The sequence below is a fragment of the Rhipicephalus microplus genome, chromosome 10 (assembly GCF_043290135.1).
Source record: "Rhipicephalus microplus isolate Deutch F79 chromosome 10, USDA_Rmic, whole genome shotgun sequence".
Classification (NCBI taxonomy): domain Eukaryota; kingdom Metazoa; phylum Arthropoda; class Arachnida; order Ixodida; family Ixodidae; genus Rhipicephalus; species Rhipicephalus microplus.
The window spans coordinates 36,476,143-36,490,562 of record NC_134709.1 but is presented as its reverse complement, the minus strand read 5'-3'; the positions used below and the strand labels follow the sequence as shown (position 1 = coordinate 36,490,562).

The 14,420-nt window shown below is 45.2% G+C and overlaps 2 protein-coding genes across 3 annotated transcripts in view; both read left to right on the top strand.

Moving 5' to 3' along the window:
• LOC119180689 (uncharacterized) overlaps positions 1 to 14,420 on the top strand; it is a 42,798-nt gene that overhangs the window by 21,690 nt on the left and 6,688 nt on the right. The window lies entirely within an intron of this gene.
• On the top strand, positions 1,857 to 14,118 carry LOC142774688 (uncharacterized). The gene is made up of 4 exons (XM_075875461.1): positions 1,857 to 1,929; positions 9,848 to 10,011; positions 11,660 to 11,802; positions 12,488 to 14,118. The coding sequence occupies exons 2-4, from the start codon at positions 9,879 to 9,881 to the stop codon at positions 12,683 to 12,685; spliced, it is 474 nt and encodes a 157-aa protein (XP_075731576.1). The 5' UTR covers positions 1,857 to 1,929; positions 9,848 to 9,878; the 3' UTR covers positions 12,686 to 14,118.

The following is a 14,420-nucleotide window of genomic DNA, read 5'->3' as shown; positions in this document are numbered from 1 at the left end:
GAAGGATTTTCCCTCCACCTCACAAAAATCTAACCCGGCCCGAAGCACTTAGATTAAGGCTTTTGCAAACGCGGATGTACCCTACATTGAAAATGTGACACATCATGTACCCTGACCTATACCCAAGTAATCTTTGTCCACATTGTGGGGAAATGGCTTCATTAGAACACATGATCTGGCAGTGCACCAAATTCGCTCATATATCGAACATCACCTCTGCCAGATGGGAGGCGGCAATCCGCAGCTCGTCCTTGGCAGATCAGCTCTGGGCTGTCCACCAAGCCCGCGAGGCGGCTGAGGAGCTTGGCATCTCAGTCCCCACGTGGGAGCTGCCCACAACACAGTGATCTGTGTTTTGGAGGACCAAATAAAAGTTTATCCAATCCAATCTAAAGTAGTAACTAGGCCAATGTACGTACAGTAGAGCTGGAGGGAAGCCTCAGCGATGAAAATGGAAAGTGTGCAAAAAAAAAAAATACTCCCAAGTAAGAACGATGAAACCCCGTGTTTATTTTAGTGGGCCACAATGGGAGTAAGTTTTTTTCCCAATCTTCGCCCTATATATGCCCTTCCGTGGGCGTTTTTTTAATTCCCATTTTGTGGGCATAGAGGTACAAATGAGAGTGATCTAGAGGATAAAGCCAAAAACTCCCACCTGGGTATTTTTCTGTTCACAGTGTAGAAGAACATTGCCATGGTTTCGTACATAGACAGGCTATACGCCTTCCTTCTCCTCTGGCGGGGAAAGGTGGCGAAGCTGCGCGAAAATTTGACACCAGCTGAAACAGATGTCACAACTCCTGTAACTTCTTTATTATAGCACGTATTCGCAAAATTCTCGCAGCTGCATGTCCACGTAGCAAAAAGTGCGCATATGTTTCTTCTTAACAATTTTTGGACCTTGGGGTTTTTACTGGCCATCTAAGTGACAGATCTAGTACAAAAATGTTAACGTACTCTCCTTTCACAGCCAAAGCGTTAACGCGAAAGTGAAACATGTTTTCATGCAAGCTGGTACATGCGGATTTGAATGTAAACATTCGACAGAAGTCTGTATGTTTGGGTATTAAACTGGGAGATGATTTAGGCTCCAACCAAAAGTTTTGATGCAGTCATCCCTGAGGAACGAACCAAGTCGGTTTCTAAACGTCGGTTTTTTTCTTCAAACTTTTGGTTGGAGTTTAAATTATCTCCCTGCATGGGAATTATACGTCAGGAGATAAGAATGATAGAAGTACATATTTGCGTGATCTCTCCTGGTATCTGGCCATCATGGATTTGCCCACGTTGGCATCTGGTGTCACATCATCTGCCCAATTGCTAACGTTGGAGACCACGACGTCAGTTCCGTGAAGGAAGTGACGTCACTAAAATGCGGGAGGACCATGAAATGTAACGCCTTCGTGTTAGCAGTTTGTTCTGCTGTTAAAGTTAAGAGTATACCTACTCCGACCACTGCCACACAGTAGGACGCACAACAGCTGCTCTTCGGACACCCCATGCACTCAAAACTGACAAGGTGGGGTGAGGGCACCTGCGCAACGTAACGAACGCCCTCTGTCTACAATCGCGAGCTGCAGATTGTCGCACGCTTCACAACCTCACGACGCCTTTGAACGCTGCGAACTTGCTGCGGTTCGATCGATGAAACTAAACCATGGCAGAAGCTAGCCTTATACATCGACGAAACGGCCAATGATCGCTAGTGAGGCAGCGCAATCAAGGGTTTGCAAAGATGGGGAGATATATATCGATAGATGGTCGACCCTTTACCCGTTTCCGTGAAAGAGAGAGAGACGGCGAGAGAGAAAGAACCGATAGTGGGAAGCAATATTACCTTGAGGTCATCCAAAGAGGCCTCTTAATCGGCGACAGCGGGCAGCGGAAGCGATATACTCGCAGTGCTCACATCAACGGGTTTGTTCAAGGGTAAGCGTGGCTTCGGCTTTTCGCAATGTTCAATATTCAGCTAGAAATGCTCATCAAACCCTTTGACGAGGCTTTTCAGGATGTGCGTATTGATGAGCCCATAAAGACCACTGCAAGTCAAATCTTTTTTTTTTTTTTTGGAATGCACGTGTCCGTACGTGTGTCTGCCATCCGCAGAGTCACATCGTAATTACGCCAGTGGGACTTGAATCAACGATAGCGTCGTTAATTGTTCTCGGCTGTACCATTACTTTGGGATAGTTAAACTATTACAATCATCCATAATGACACAGACACGAAGTGAAACATAGCGTTACTGAGAAACGCATTTGTATAACCAGAGTCTACCTTGTTAGGAATCATGTCTGTAGCGATGGACCCTCGCTGCTTCAATGAGCATTGTTATGCCAGAACATTGTTTCAATGACATTGTGTTGATAACTACTTAAACGTCACCATAAAGTATGGGGACCCATATTTACTTAATTACCGTCACCTCTATAGCGATGCCTGACAGTCTATCACTTATCGTATCTTCGTTTCGTTGAATGGTGCTCAAATATTTTATATGCGTCTTATTGATAACCTCTCAGCAAGTACCTCGTACGGCAGTATCAATAGAATGCAGTTATCATTAACCTTAATATTCATAATAAAGATTAAGAAGCGGATGATGACTTATTGGTGCTTCTCATGTACACTCATATTCACCTTTAGTTTGGTGGTAAATTTTCTGTTTGATGATTCACATCATACACTGATTGACTGGCTAAGATTAATGTTCACTAGTGCAGCGCACAGAAGCTGGCCTCTGTGCATGAAATGAAAACATTAGAGCTAGCGTAACTGCGGAAAGCAGTGGCAGTTAACACGGTGCTAGTGGTGGGCTGATGAACGATATGCGGATTGGATACAACGCTCCCAAATAAAATGCCATTAGGTAAAATGTACAGTGCCTATTAAATAACGTACTATTTCGCCTGAGTAAAGGAGAAGGATGTATGTTCCTTGGGTTAAAGCTCTTTTACATAACAAAAGTGAGGTTTTTGAAACAGATATTATGAAAGCAATCGCCACAATGTGTGTCGTGTATGAGCCAAAATATGGGACTGGCCTAAACGGTTGAAGCTTTGGCAGCTGGTCCGAATGTTTCGTTAAAATTAAAGAAGCACGTTAATACGAAACGATGTGGCATACAACTGCTACGTAACGTACACACGTGCACGTACTTTCAAATATTAGAGCACAAGTGTACGTGCAAACGAATGAAAAAAAAAAAAACGACTCATCCCACGTACCTTGGGAATCAATGTTATGCGAAGAATGCGGATGGAGGGTGACTGTGTTGTAACTTTTTATTGAGCGAAATTTTGCGAAGTGGTGCTAAGGATACGTACAAATTCACGCTCTGAAATACATCAAACAGCCGAATATGTTTCACATAACCAGCTGTTTACAGTTGCGTAACGACACCACCGCAATACGGGTATTAGCGACACCAGAGGTGGTATAAGCTGATAACTAGCACTTGCACTCCCGAGGATGTTAGTCCTGGACACTGCAACGTCAATAAAATTCAGCTGGTGGCGCCTAACTACAATTGACGTTAACCCCAACACGACGGCGGTATTACATAGGAGTACATGTGCAATGCTTATAAAATTGGATAGACGGCACTACAAGCAGAATTGACATTTCAAGAACATTAGGGTCAATTTAAAAAGAAAAGTAGTTCCGAGACCTGGCGTGGCTCTGTGGTAGAATACTTGCTTGCCACGCAGAATGCTGCGGTTTGATTCCTGCTGGGACCCTGACATTTATTCTTTGCATTTCTCGCGTCAACGCTGCCGATGTTAGCTTTTTTCTTAACGCTCACGCCCTAAAATTACACATGTGTGTTTTCGCCGTTCCTGGGTAGATATAAACTGCCAATCATCTGTGGCACATACCTGCCCACGGGTATGTGTTTGACGGCATATGCGACGGGATTGTCATTATTCATGTCATCACGGGCGAGTCATACTCGTCAAATCATCTTACCCTCCTATACTAATCATCCACAAGTCAAGGTGATAATCATGAAAGTACCTAGACGTAGGCGGCCAGATAGATCGATCGATAAATAGATAGATGCTCACAGAGCCCGAAGTACACAGGCATGCTTCGCATTTAAAAGAGGGCGGAGGTTCGGGAGACAGATAACACTCATTCGCGTTATTGGTAATATCTGCGTTTTTTTTCATTTCTTATTAAGAGTAGCTGTGGTAGATAGCGGGCGTGTAGAAAGCATTCCTTATCGAAGCACTCACGGACACGGCACGCTGCCCAGATAAGTATGGTCGAGTAATGCAGCACTGGTGTAGTTGTCTAAAAACGTTGCCTAAATCAATACTATTGACTTGACGGTTAGCAAGCAAGAAAAATGGCGAAAAAAAACAAGCTCGCTACTTTGCTTGAGCAAATTTCAAAAATTACAATCGAGTACTTTATAGGGCGAGGTTCTGAATGTCGTCGAAGATGATTATATATATTTAACTACGTGATAACTTCTGTGATCAGAGGTACGTCGTCGTTGAAGTGTACGTTTTCGCATAAACCGAACTGCACTGATTTAAAAACGAAACTTTGAACAAAGCAGCGTGAGGAAGTTGCCGCTTAAAGGCACTGTAGTAAGAGATCTGGAGCTATCGAGCTCTCAGTGTAAATGAAATTGCAGTGGCGATTAACCAGACTCGTTCGCCGTATTACCGTTCCCGCATCATGTATCTATATAGCGGCAAAATGAGTATTTCGTTGCCTCTGCTCCTGGTCACTCACCCGTCAAGCCTTCGCTCCACCGCTGTCAGCGACTGATAATATAATTGAAAGAAAGAGCAACGCACAAGTAATATGTTCCTGGTTGCCGCCTTAAGGCCGTTTCACATGACACAAAAAAGTAGCGATTTTTCAGGATGCGAATTCACTCGCAGCGAAAAAAAAAAAAAGGCAGTTTGCTCCCGCTGCAGCCGTCTGCGGCGAGCTTCCAACATGTTGGAAATTTTCGCTCTGATCGCAGCGGCGGGAGCGATTTTTGGTCGGGACCCGTCGAAATAGGGCTGGTCCGGCCAAGCCGTCGAAATAGAGTCGACGTGTCTGTTTTGGTAATGGCCGATTCTGTGCATTTTAAAATGAAGTCAGACTGGAAAGTGTTCTTAAATGACGAAACAAGCGGACCCTTCGTCACCGTTCACGGTAACTTCATGATGTCATAATGTACATATTATTACATTACATTCGTGTCTGTCACAATGAGCGGTGGCAAGAACTCGCCGCTCCAGTCGCAGAGGGAAAATCGCGGACCGTTCGCGGTCCGCGTGAAACGAAACCGCCATTAGCGACGGTTGCGAACAGAGCGATTGAAGCGAACGGAACGATTTTTTTTTCGCTGCAATCGCGGCATGTGAAACAGCCTTTATGGTGACGCTATGTTTGTCGTTATGTAATATACTCGAAAAAGCGACACGGGCTCATGCGCACAGGTGGTAGTGCATTCGAAGGTCGCTGAAGCCCGCACTTCGACTATCAGTTATTTATTTTATTTATTTATTTAGCAATACTGTCAACTCTCGTGCGAGAGTCCTTACAGAGAGGGTAACATACAAAACATTATAGCAAAAAGAATTATTATTAGCAAATACACAAATGCAGGATGTATCAAGATCAAACTCTACAATTGTACAGATAATCATCCAAGGTCTGTTCAAATTTCGACAAATCGTTCTGGTCAACAACACTCACCGGCAATTCATTCCACATTTCAATTGTATTAGGAAAAAAGGCAATATAAGACAATGGCGTTTTAAGAGCCGCTCCTTCTGGCGTGGATGTTGAATTTCGGTGTGTACTTACCTGTATAAATGTTCACAAGCGTAAATGCCACGCTTGAATAGGAAGATACACATCAGCATCTCGGATTTGGAAATGTAAGCCTGGCGGGGAGGTCGTCTCGCTCAGCATTCGCAGAGCGATTCTGATAAGACTCGCTGAAATTAAGCATATTTTCGTTTGAGAACGATGCGAATTTATCAAGGCGGAGATTATGACGAGTTAAATTAATAGGCTGGAGTCTTAAGCGCCGTAAAGAAGAAAGATTGGAGGTGATCCTAATGCTTGACTGAGGTTTTTTGGTATAGTGGTACTTGGACGTTCACGCCTGTGTGCTCTGGTGGATTACTAGACCTAATTGTGCGCTTTTTCTCACTGCCGACGCTGATCGTAGAGGCCTTGAAGGAAGGAGCCCGTGGTTCAGAACTGCTCCGCCTGACACCGCAACGATCGCAGCTGCTCACAGAAAAACCTTCTGCTACCTCAATGAATTCATTCAATAAACTTTCAATAGTTACGGTGATGGTATTTTACCCTTATTTTGAATAAACGTAATCTCTATTATCATATGTATTCGACATAATTTTTATCCTGAACCACTATCATCAATTTCTTACAATACTCTTTGTAGTATTCTGAAAACCGGACGTATGGGTTCAACCGGCAGCACTTGGATGATAAACAAGGGTGCTCCTCGGTGTTCGGTCAATAAATAAAGAGCACGCAAGGAATTAGGAGAAGGTCAACGTACGAAGTTGTTTTACGGAAGATTTGTTTCGAAAAACGCACACATTTTTTGCATGGGCATTTAGCATGCGTGCCACATGCGTCAAAACTCAAGAACGTTAGCCATTAACAAATTCTCTATTTAACGTATACTCATAGGAAAACAGCGCTCAAAAAACTTACGATAAATGTTCAACATTAGCTGCCTTCGGTGAATCCCACATTGGCTCATCCCTCGCTCGACAGTGAGCTCACGAGAGAGATGACCGTATTCGCATTTTTTACGAGGAAATGACACCCAACAACTGATTAGCGTAGCGCATGAGGGACTGAACTCACAGTATACCAAAGCCTAACGGAAATTCTGGTTAAAAGAGAGCGAGAGAAATTTAGAAGTTAACTGGGGAAATCTCCGCTTGGCTACCCTCACGGTGCTTGAGAAACGGAAAGGAGATGGGGAAAAAAGATGAAACAGGGGAAGAATCGGAGAAGAAATAAAAAAAGTCATTGCAGCAGCATTTTTTTAAAAAAGAGCCCATCAGCGTATATTCACTAAACTGTCACAACGTGTCTTTCAGTCTTCTTTCAATGAAAAAGTTCGGCAGATCCCATGTACCAGGGAATCGACGTTATTCGAAGCATACGGAGGGAGAGTGATCATGTTGCAAATTTTTTATTGAGCGACACGTCATGGAAAGACGCTAAATATATGTAGAAATGTTGCACGCACAAACATCTGTTGAAGAGTTGCAGATGTTTATATAACAACTTCTTTGCACTAGCGCAAACATTGCCGGCTAGAACATTCGTATTGCCAACACCAGAAGCTGGTATGAAGCGCTCATGCTCGCGAGGATGCTGGCCTGGGACACTGCTACATAAATCAACTTCAGCGCTTGGCAACTAACTACAATTGAAGTTAACCCGACGTGACGGCTGTAGCAAACGAGCAAATAAGTAATCTTAATAAAATTTGGTAGGCAGCACTGCAACCACTATGGACTTTCACGAAGATTAGCGTCTCTTAGAAAGGTAGTTCGGAGACCTGGCGTAGCTCTGTGGTAAAATGATTCATTGCCACAGAGAAAGCTTGGGTTTCACTCAAGCTGAGACGCTGGCATTTATTCTTTGCATTCGTTGGGTCGACGCTACCGATGTCGGGTATTTCTTAACGCTCGCGCGTTAAAATTGCACATGTGTATTCTCGTCGTTCTTAAGTAGATACTTAGTGTCAATCAACTGTGGCACATACCCGCGTACCATCGGCACATACCCGCCCGTGGGTATGTGCCACTGTCTGGCGGGAAGTGTTTGACGACGTACGTGACGTGATTTTGACATTATTCATGTCTTGACCAGTGCGTCTTAATCGTCAATCCGTCTTACCCTCCCATTAACATTTTGGTTCACGCAGAGTTATGGGGGTGACCACGGGAGCATACAAGCGTAAGCGGCTAGATAGATAGATAGATAGATAGATAGATAGATAGATAGATAGATAGATAGATAGATAGATAGATAGATAGATAGATACGCTCAACGTCGCCGAAGTTAGCTAAGAAATGCTTCGCATTTAAAACCACTGCAATGGCCACACAGCGCCTTGCACTTGAGTTAAGGGAAGCCAGCAATTTCTTTTTTCTGACCGAAAGTGGTTATCCAGCTGACTTAGAGGGCTGTTCCTATAAGGTTGTTAAATGGGTGCATTCCCAAAGAAGGTGCGTGATTTTTTCGCTGCACCTGCAGAGTTCACACAATGGAATATCAGCTAAACGAGTGGCTGGAAATAGCGCGCGCTTATTTGGGTAGATCAAGGAGAAAGACACGTCAGCACTCTGAAGAGGCGACGGTTGCACAGCGCGCGTGATAAGGGAATGGGGTGGGTTAGTGCGACAAATGAAGCGCTTTAGCGCCATGCAAGAAAGCCCCGTGCTGCTGGCGGATGCGATAAGCCCCCTGATTCGACGACGGACGGCCGTTGTGTGTGTTATCACGCAGTGGACCAAGGTCGCATAAGATAAAGTCATTGATACGAGAAGTACAGTATCGGGTGAGAGCCCTTGATTCCTACGATAGGGCTTCTTTTTTTTTTTTCAGCTCATTCACGCAAGCGAAGGTTCGAAAGAAAAGAGTGGTGCAACGTGAAAATCCCCGTTCTCGTGCCGTGTCCATGCTTACAGAAGCCGCAATATCTTGCAACAGTGCTAAAAGTGGAAGGTCTCGATGTTCGCTCAAAAGCTGCGTGGATACAGATCGAATGGCTACCTACCTTTTATCTCAATTAGAGTCGGTATTTGCGAGTGAAGCAACGAGTTGTCAGCTTTTCTACCGTAATTTGGTCGCGGGCCCGGTGCATATGGACAACGCCCGTGAAACTTTGCTGAAAGATGATCCTATTTTAGGGAATTTCTTGTCCAGTTACGCCGAAGCGTCATCCTTGTAACTCGTTCACTCCCACACTCACTTATTCACTCACTCACTCACTTTTACATAAGGCACCCTATTAACACTACACCAATAAACAGACAGAAGTCTTGTCTTCAAACTATACACATGCTTCTTGCACGTGCACAAGCGTATGATCTAATGAACAACCGAAGTACGACAATTGAAATGCCACGTTGCTGAGCGGCACACCAGGCCAATGTTCTAACATGTTTCATAGCATCCGCCCAGGAAACTGTTACGTAACAGCACTCTGCTACCGGCATGCGGCGTATATAAGATCTGTTGAGAAAAAAAAAGTTTAACGATTTCGATTACTTCGTACTCAACTATGGGAGAGCACTGAACGTCCCGCTAAAACAATTTACTACTTGCCTGCTAAAACCAAGCCGGTTATCTACTGATCAAAAGCAAATGTCGCGAGAGAACTGCCTCGAGGAGTGACAACGCAGTCATCATTTATGCAGGGGCATCATTTCAAAGCTGACCTGTTTCAATGGCTTCTTGTTTTGCTATAAATCAACCAATCATACGGCGGCTTGTGGCAAAATATTCGGGAAGAACGAAATTTTAATGGTTCATCTACTTTTTTTTATTGTCGCGTGTATCACGCCGTGGAACGTGTATCTGTTTCAAAAAAGCATTGTCTATAGATAGAAGTGGTACATTGCAAGTACACTCGATCTACTCCAACATCTAACATAACCTTTAAGTTGACCTTCAATGCTTGTTTTCCTTTTTGGGTTATTGTTTTATTTGCAAAACCCTTTGTCCTTGAATGAGTGGGCTGTATTTTGATTGACTTCCTGTAACACGCCCATGTAACGACAGCATGGGTGCTTAGGGCATTTCAATGCTGAAAGATCTCTGTTGTCTCTCATAGGTGCGGCAAGCCGATTACAACGGAGCCCGAAATGACTAGCAGCAGCACCCGGTTAGCAGCGACTGTTGCGTTTGCGTTGACGCTGGTGGTCGCAGTATCCGCCAGGAGCGCCCACGAGCCGGAAAAGCTGAACACGGACGTCGTTGCACATGCCTCTGACGACTGTGAGTGAACTGGATTCCGTATTGCGAAGTCAGTTGTTAAACAAACACGCAGAGATCGAATCCCGGCTGTGGCGGCTGCGTTTCCGATTTGGGTGCACGTTAAAGAACCCCAGCTGGTCGAAATTTCCGGAGCCCTCCACTACGGCGTCTTTCATAATCATATCGTGGCTTTGGGACGTTGGCTTTGGGACCCTACGTATCGTGGCTTTGGGACCCTACGTCAGCAATGACAGGGTGAAAACGAAATACAATAAAATCTTTAAAATATATTCTCAATACAATAAAATCGTCTTTAAAATATATTCTCGGACGCGTTTCTCCCCGTAACATTGTGGTGAAGAGTGCGGGTCCTCCCAAAATCAACATGCACGACGATTCTACGCAGCGGACGTTCCCCGTAACAATATAAGGTTCTAAGTTTTCTAAGTGTGTATTTTCCTGGTGTATTGTTCCCAGAGCTCTTGCGTTTGTGTACAACTAGTGTTGTATTGTCTACCAGATAAGAACTGTCTTGTATACCGTCTTTAAGTATGTACCGATTGTCCACTGCGTGTACCGATTGTCCAGTGCGATGTGCCACTGCGTCTTCTTAGACGTTCTGACAAATATGCCGCTGCGCAAATGTGAAACTGAAAACTGTATTGTGTATCCAAGAGCTGATGCCCTTCTGCTTTGGTCTCGTATGAGACGGGCAGTATTGAAAATGAATAAGTAAAATGTGTGTAAAACATTACGTTCATTTTGTGCTGAGGCTTTAAAAGAAAGGGTTGGAAGATTTCAAATACCCTTTCGTTGCTCAGCTCACATTGTGTGCTGCCTGGATATTATTTTACTCTTCTACGAAGCTATATTACGTACGCCGTTCTTTGCCCGACATGACAGCTGTACAGGGTGTTTTAACGAAGGAAGCTGAAGAACCAGCGCATCTCTGTGGTAGAATACTCAACTGCCACGCAGAGAACCCCGGTTCAAATCCCATGCACTTCTAGAAATTTTATATTACTTTTGCCTATCTCTAGCGATAGTGGCTGTGGACACCAGCGGCGGTGGTGGCGGCGTATAAGTGCGGCACCGAATTCACCACGTGTGATCTCGCAGCAGCTTTCGCTGAAATATATGAGGGCCCCAGCAACCGTCCCTGCCACACCAGAGCCGTGGCCGGGAGCACAGAGTGGCTGCTTATCACTGGCTAAGTGTGCAGTGGGTGGAAGCAGAGAAAGATATTACTAACCTTGATATCTATCGCCAAGCTCGAAGCCATTCCTTTATCTTGAAAAGCAAGTTTGAGGACACGAAACCAGACTCCGCCGTTTATGGTGCCAATTCATAAATGATTGCAGTCAGTAAGAGTGATGTATACGTTTGTATCGGTTTTTCGAATTTCATTTTTCTTTATTTCACGTAATAGTTAGAGACACCAGCGGTGGCGTAGACTGCGGACAACCACAGATATAGCACACTTCCATTGTAATCTGATAACAGCGTTCGTCGTGAAATGCAACCGTGAGGGCGTGTAATTCGGACGACGATTGACTCGGTTAGGACTTATCGAGTACCTATATAGGTACTCGATAAGTCGTAACCAAGGCCATCGTCTTTCGAGCACGCGCAGTGGCGTTTACCATGTCTCCTATGTGCCTCTTTCCAGTTTCTATTCCGATAAACCCAGCAGAGTCGATATTCAGTCTCGCCAAGGGCGTCATCATCGCAATAGTGATAAGCGTCATCGTGGTCATCGTCCTCATCGTCTTGTGCTGCGTCTGCTGTTGTAAGGCTTGCGCGAAAAACAAGGTAAGGCACGTCATTTCGCGGCCGATTATATAACGCGATAAGATAACACAATCATGCAATCACCTTTACATGGTGCCTGTTTTCTCACTTTCCACGGTAGCAATGTTTCTACTAAAATTTGCCCCGCCACAGTGGTCTACAGTGGCTAAGGTACTCGGCTGCTGACCCGCAGGTCGCGGGATCAAATCCCGACTGCGGCGGCTGCATTTCCGATGGAGGCGGAAATGTCGTAGGCCCGTGTGCTCAGATTTGGGTGCACGTTAAAGAACCCCAGGTGGTCTAAATTTCCGGAGCCCTCCACTACGGCGTCTCTCATAATCATATGGTGGTTTTGGGACGTTAAACCCCACATATCAATCAATCAATTCTACTAAAATAAACGTTTCGTGATTTGCTATCGGCGCCAAACGAAACACGAACAGCGGCAAGCTGCACCATTTGCATAGTGCGTGCTGTCTAGTCATCACCATGGGCCTGTGCAGTGCTACCAAACCGGAGTGTTGGCGTACCTGTCAGTAGCGATGACGAGACGGGGCGCACTATACCATTGCTAACGCGTGCCGCGTTAAGCATTTCATTTGGCGCCACTATTACGTACTCGTTGCATCATTACTCCCTTCTCAATGTGTGTGGAGTACGTCGGCGTATCCTGTGGGTTCACAGAAATAATATTGAAACTACGCAGGAGACGCACACAGTAGTGTACCCGGGCAACCCGCCACATCAATTCCCGCCGCCGATGCACCACCAGTGGCCGCCAGGGACGCAGCCTACCTCACCCCAGGGATACTTCGCGCCTCAGGCCCAGGAGGCAGCGCCACCGCTAGCGTACCCACCGGCGTACCCGGCGGGCCCTGCCTACGAGCCACCGAAGAAGTACTAGTTCGTGGAAGGAAGTACATGGCTTTATACCGTACCAAAGCACGCGCGGCGCGACATTTGTGGATACAATGTCGGAAGAAATCTTTTTTTTTATTTAATGTCGCAAGAAATCGGCCACGAAAACAAAAACGTGGATCTCTTCCTTTGTATGTTGTATGGTACGTCGCCAATTGGCCATCGTTGCGAAGAAGCCGTCCTCGATTATGAGCTTATGCTGAGTGTCAGATTATGTGGCATTAACTCATGAGAAATGGATAAGTTTGATGACACGGAAGGCGCAGAGGTCATCCGGGTCCATTCCTTTCTGGAGTCTACCCAGCACCGTAGAAAAAGGTGCCAGCAAAGAAGGAGAATGAATTATATAACCCAACAAAGTCAGACACTATGCGGAAAAATTGACCAAAATGGGAACGTCTGCGTTTTCGAACAGATGGTTATCTCATGTGGAACAAAAGCAGCCACACATGGCTTGCCTGAAAGTTCCTGGTGGCTCCTTCATGGAATCATCGCGCGTTCTCCCGGCATAAAGATTTGAAACTGTCATCTTTTACCATATGCCATTAAACGATAGCAGATCAGTGCACTAAATATAAAGAACCCGCTTCATATAATGTAAATAATAACAGAGTGCTTCTAATAAAAATAGATCACTCATCGTCAACGTCGCTATGGTGCGCATTACGTTATATGACATAAAAAATATGCTTTATAACAATAAGCAAACGAGTTCAGATACTTGTGAGTGTACAATATCATGAACAATTCTTCATTAAGCATTGACGGTGCGCACGCATATGGCACACAGCAGTCGATTCCGAACGTGTCCATGCAGCAAAGTTGCCGAGTAGCGAACGAGAATACGGCAAACACCTCATTAAAATCACACAGCTAAATGTAGAGTAGAAGCTTAATGTAAATGTGTACGTTCCACACGGAAGGGCTGCTTAGTTTGCTTTAAATGTACGAGAGGGAGAAATATATAAAAAAATTGTCTTGAATCTACATGTTACACTGTAAATGTCGTCGCAAGACGATAGTCTTGCGTCTAGAAAGAGGGAACAAAACGTTTATTTGATGTTATGCGCAAGAAAATCGGTGAATGGTATTCTGCAGGCACTGCGTTAGAGTTCCTCGAGCATGGGGTGGAGGCGAACGAGCGCATCTAGGCACGTTAGACAAAAGTGCCATCTGGCAGTTATCTTCGAAAACGAAGACGTGCAGCCCGCGGAGAAAGATGCCCGCCAGTCTCGGAGGCGATAAGGGGTAGAACGCAAAGCGACGGGCAGGTGCCACCACCGTGACGTCGTAGCAAAGCGTAGGAAACACCTTTTTTGAGCATCGCGTTGCACTGTCAGCGCAGCGTGACTAAACGCTACATTCCTTGGAGTTACTTGTGTGTGCCTCTTCTAGAATAAAGGCAGACATATAAAACAACGAAGCGTTGTGTTGGCGCCTCAGATATGCGCAATAGTTGCTTTTTAATTGACAATCGCACAACTACAAACGCTAAACCTTGAGCAATATTGGTGGGCCCTGCAGATGGGGTTGGCCGTTTGATGCCGTTTGAGGTATCGTTAGGGTGGAGAAACAGACAGTTGTACAGACAGACATACCAAAATTTTTCCGTCGAAGGTCCCCAAGAAACACTATAGTCTTTAAAAAATTGCCCGCGTATCTGCGTGGTGACACTGGACAAGCCGCCCACCACGTCCTTGTTCATGCACGCCATTTCCCTT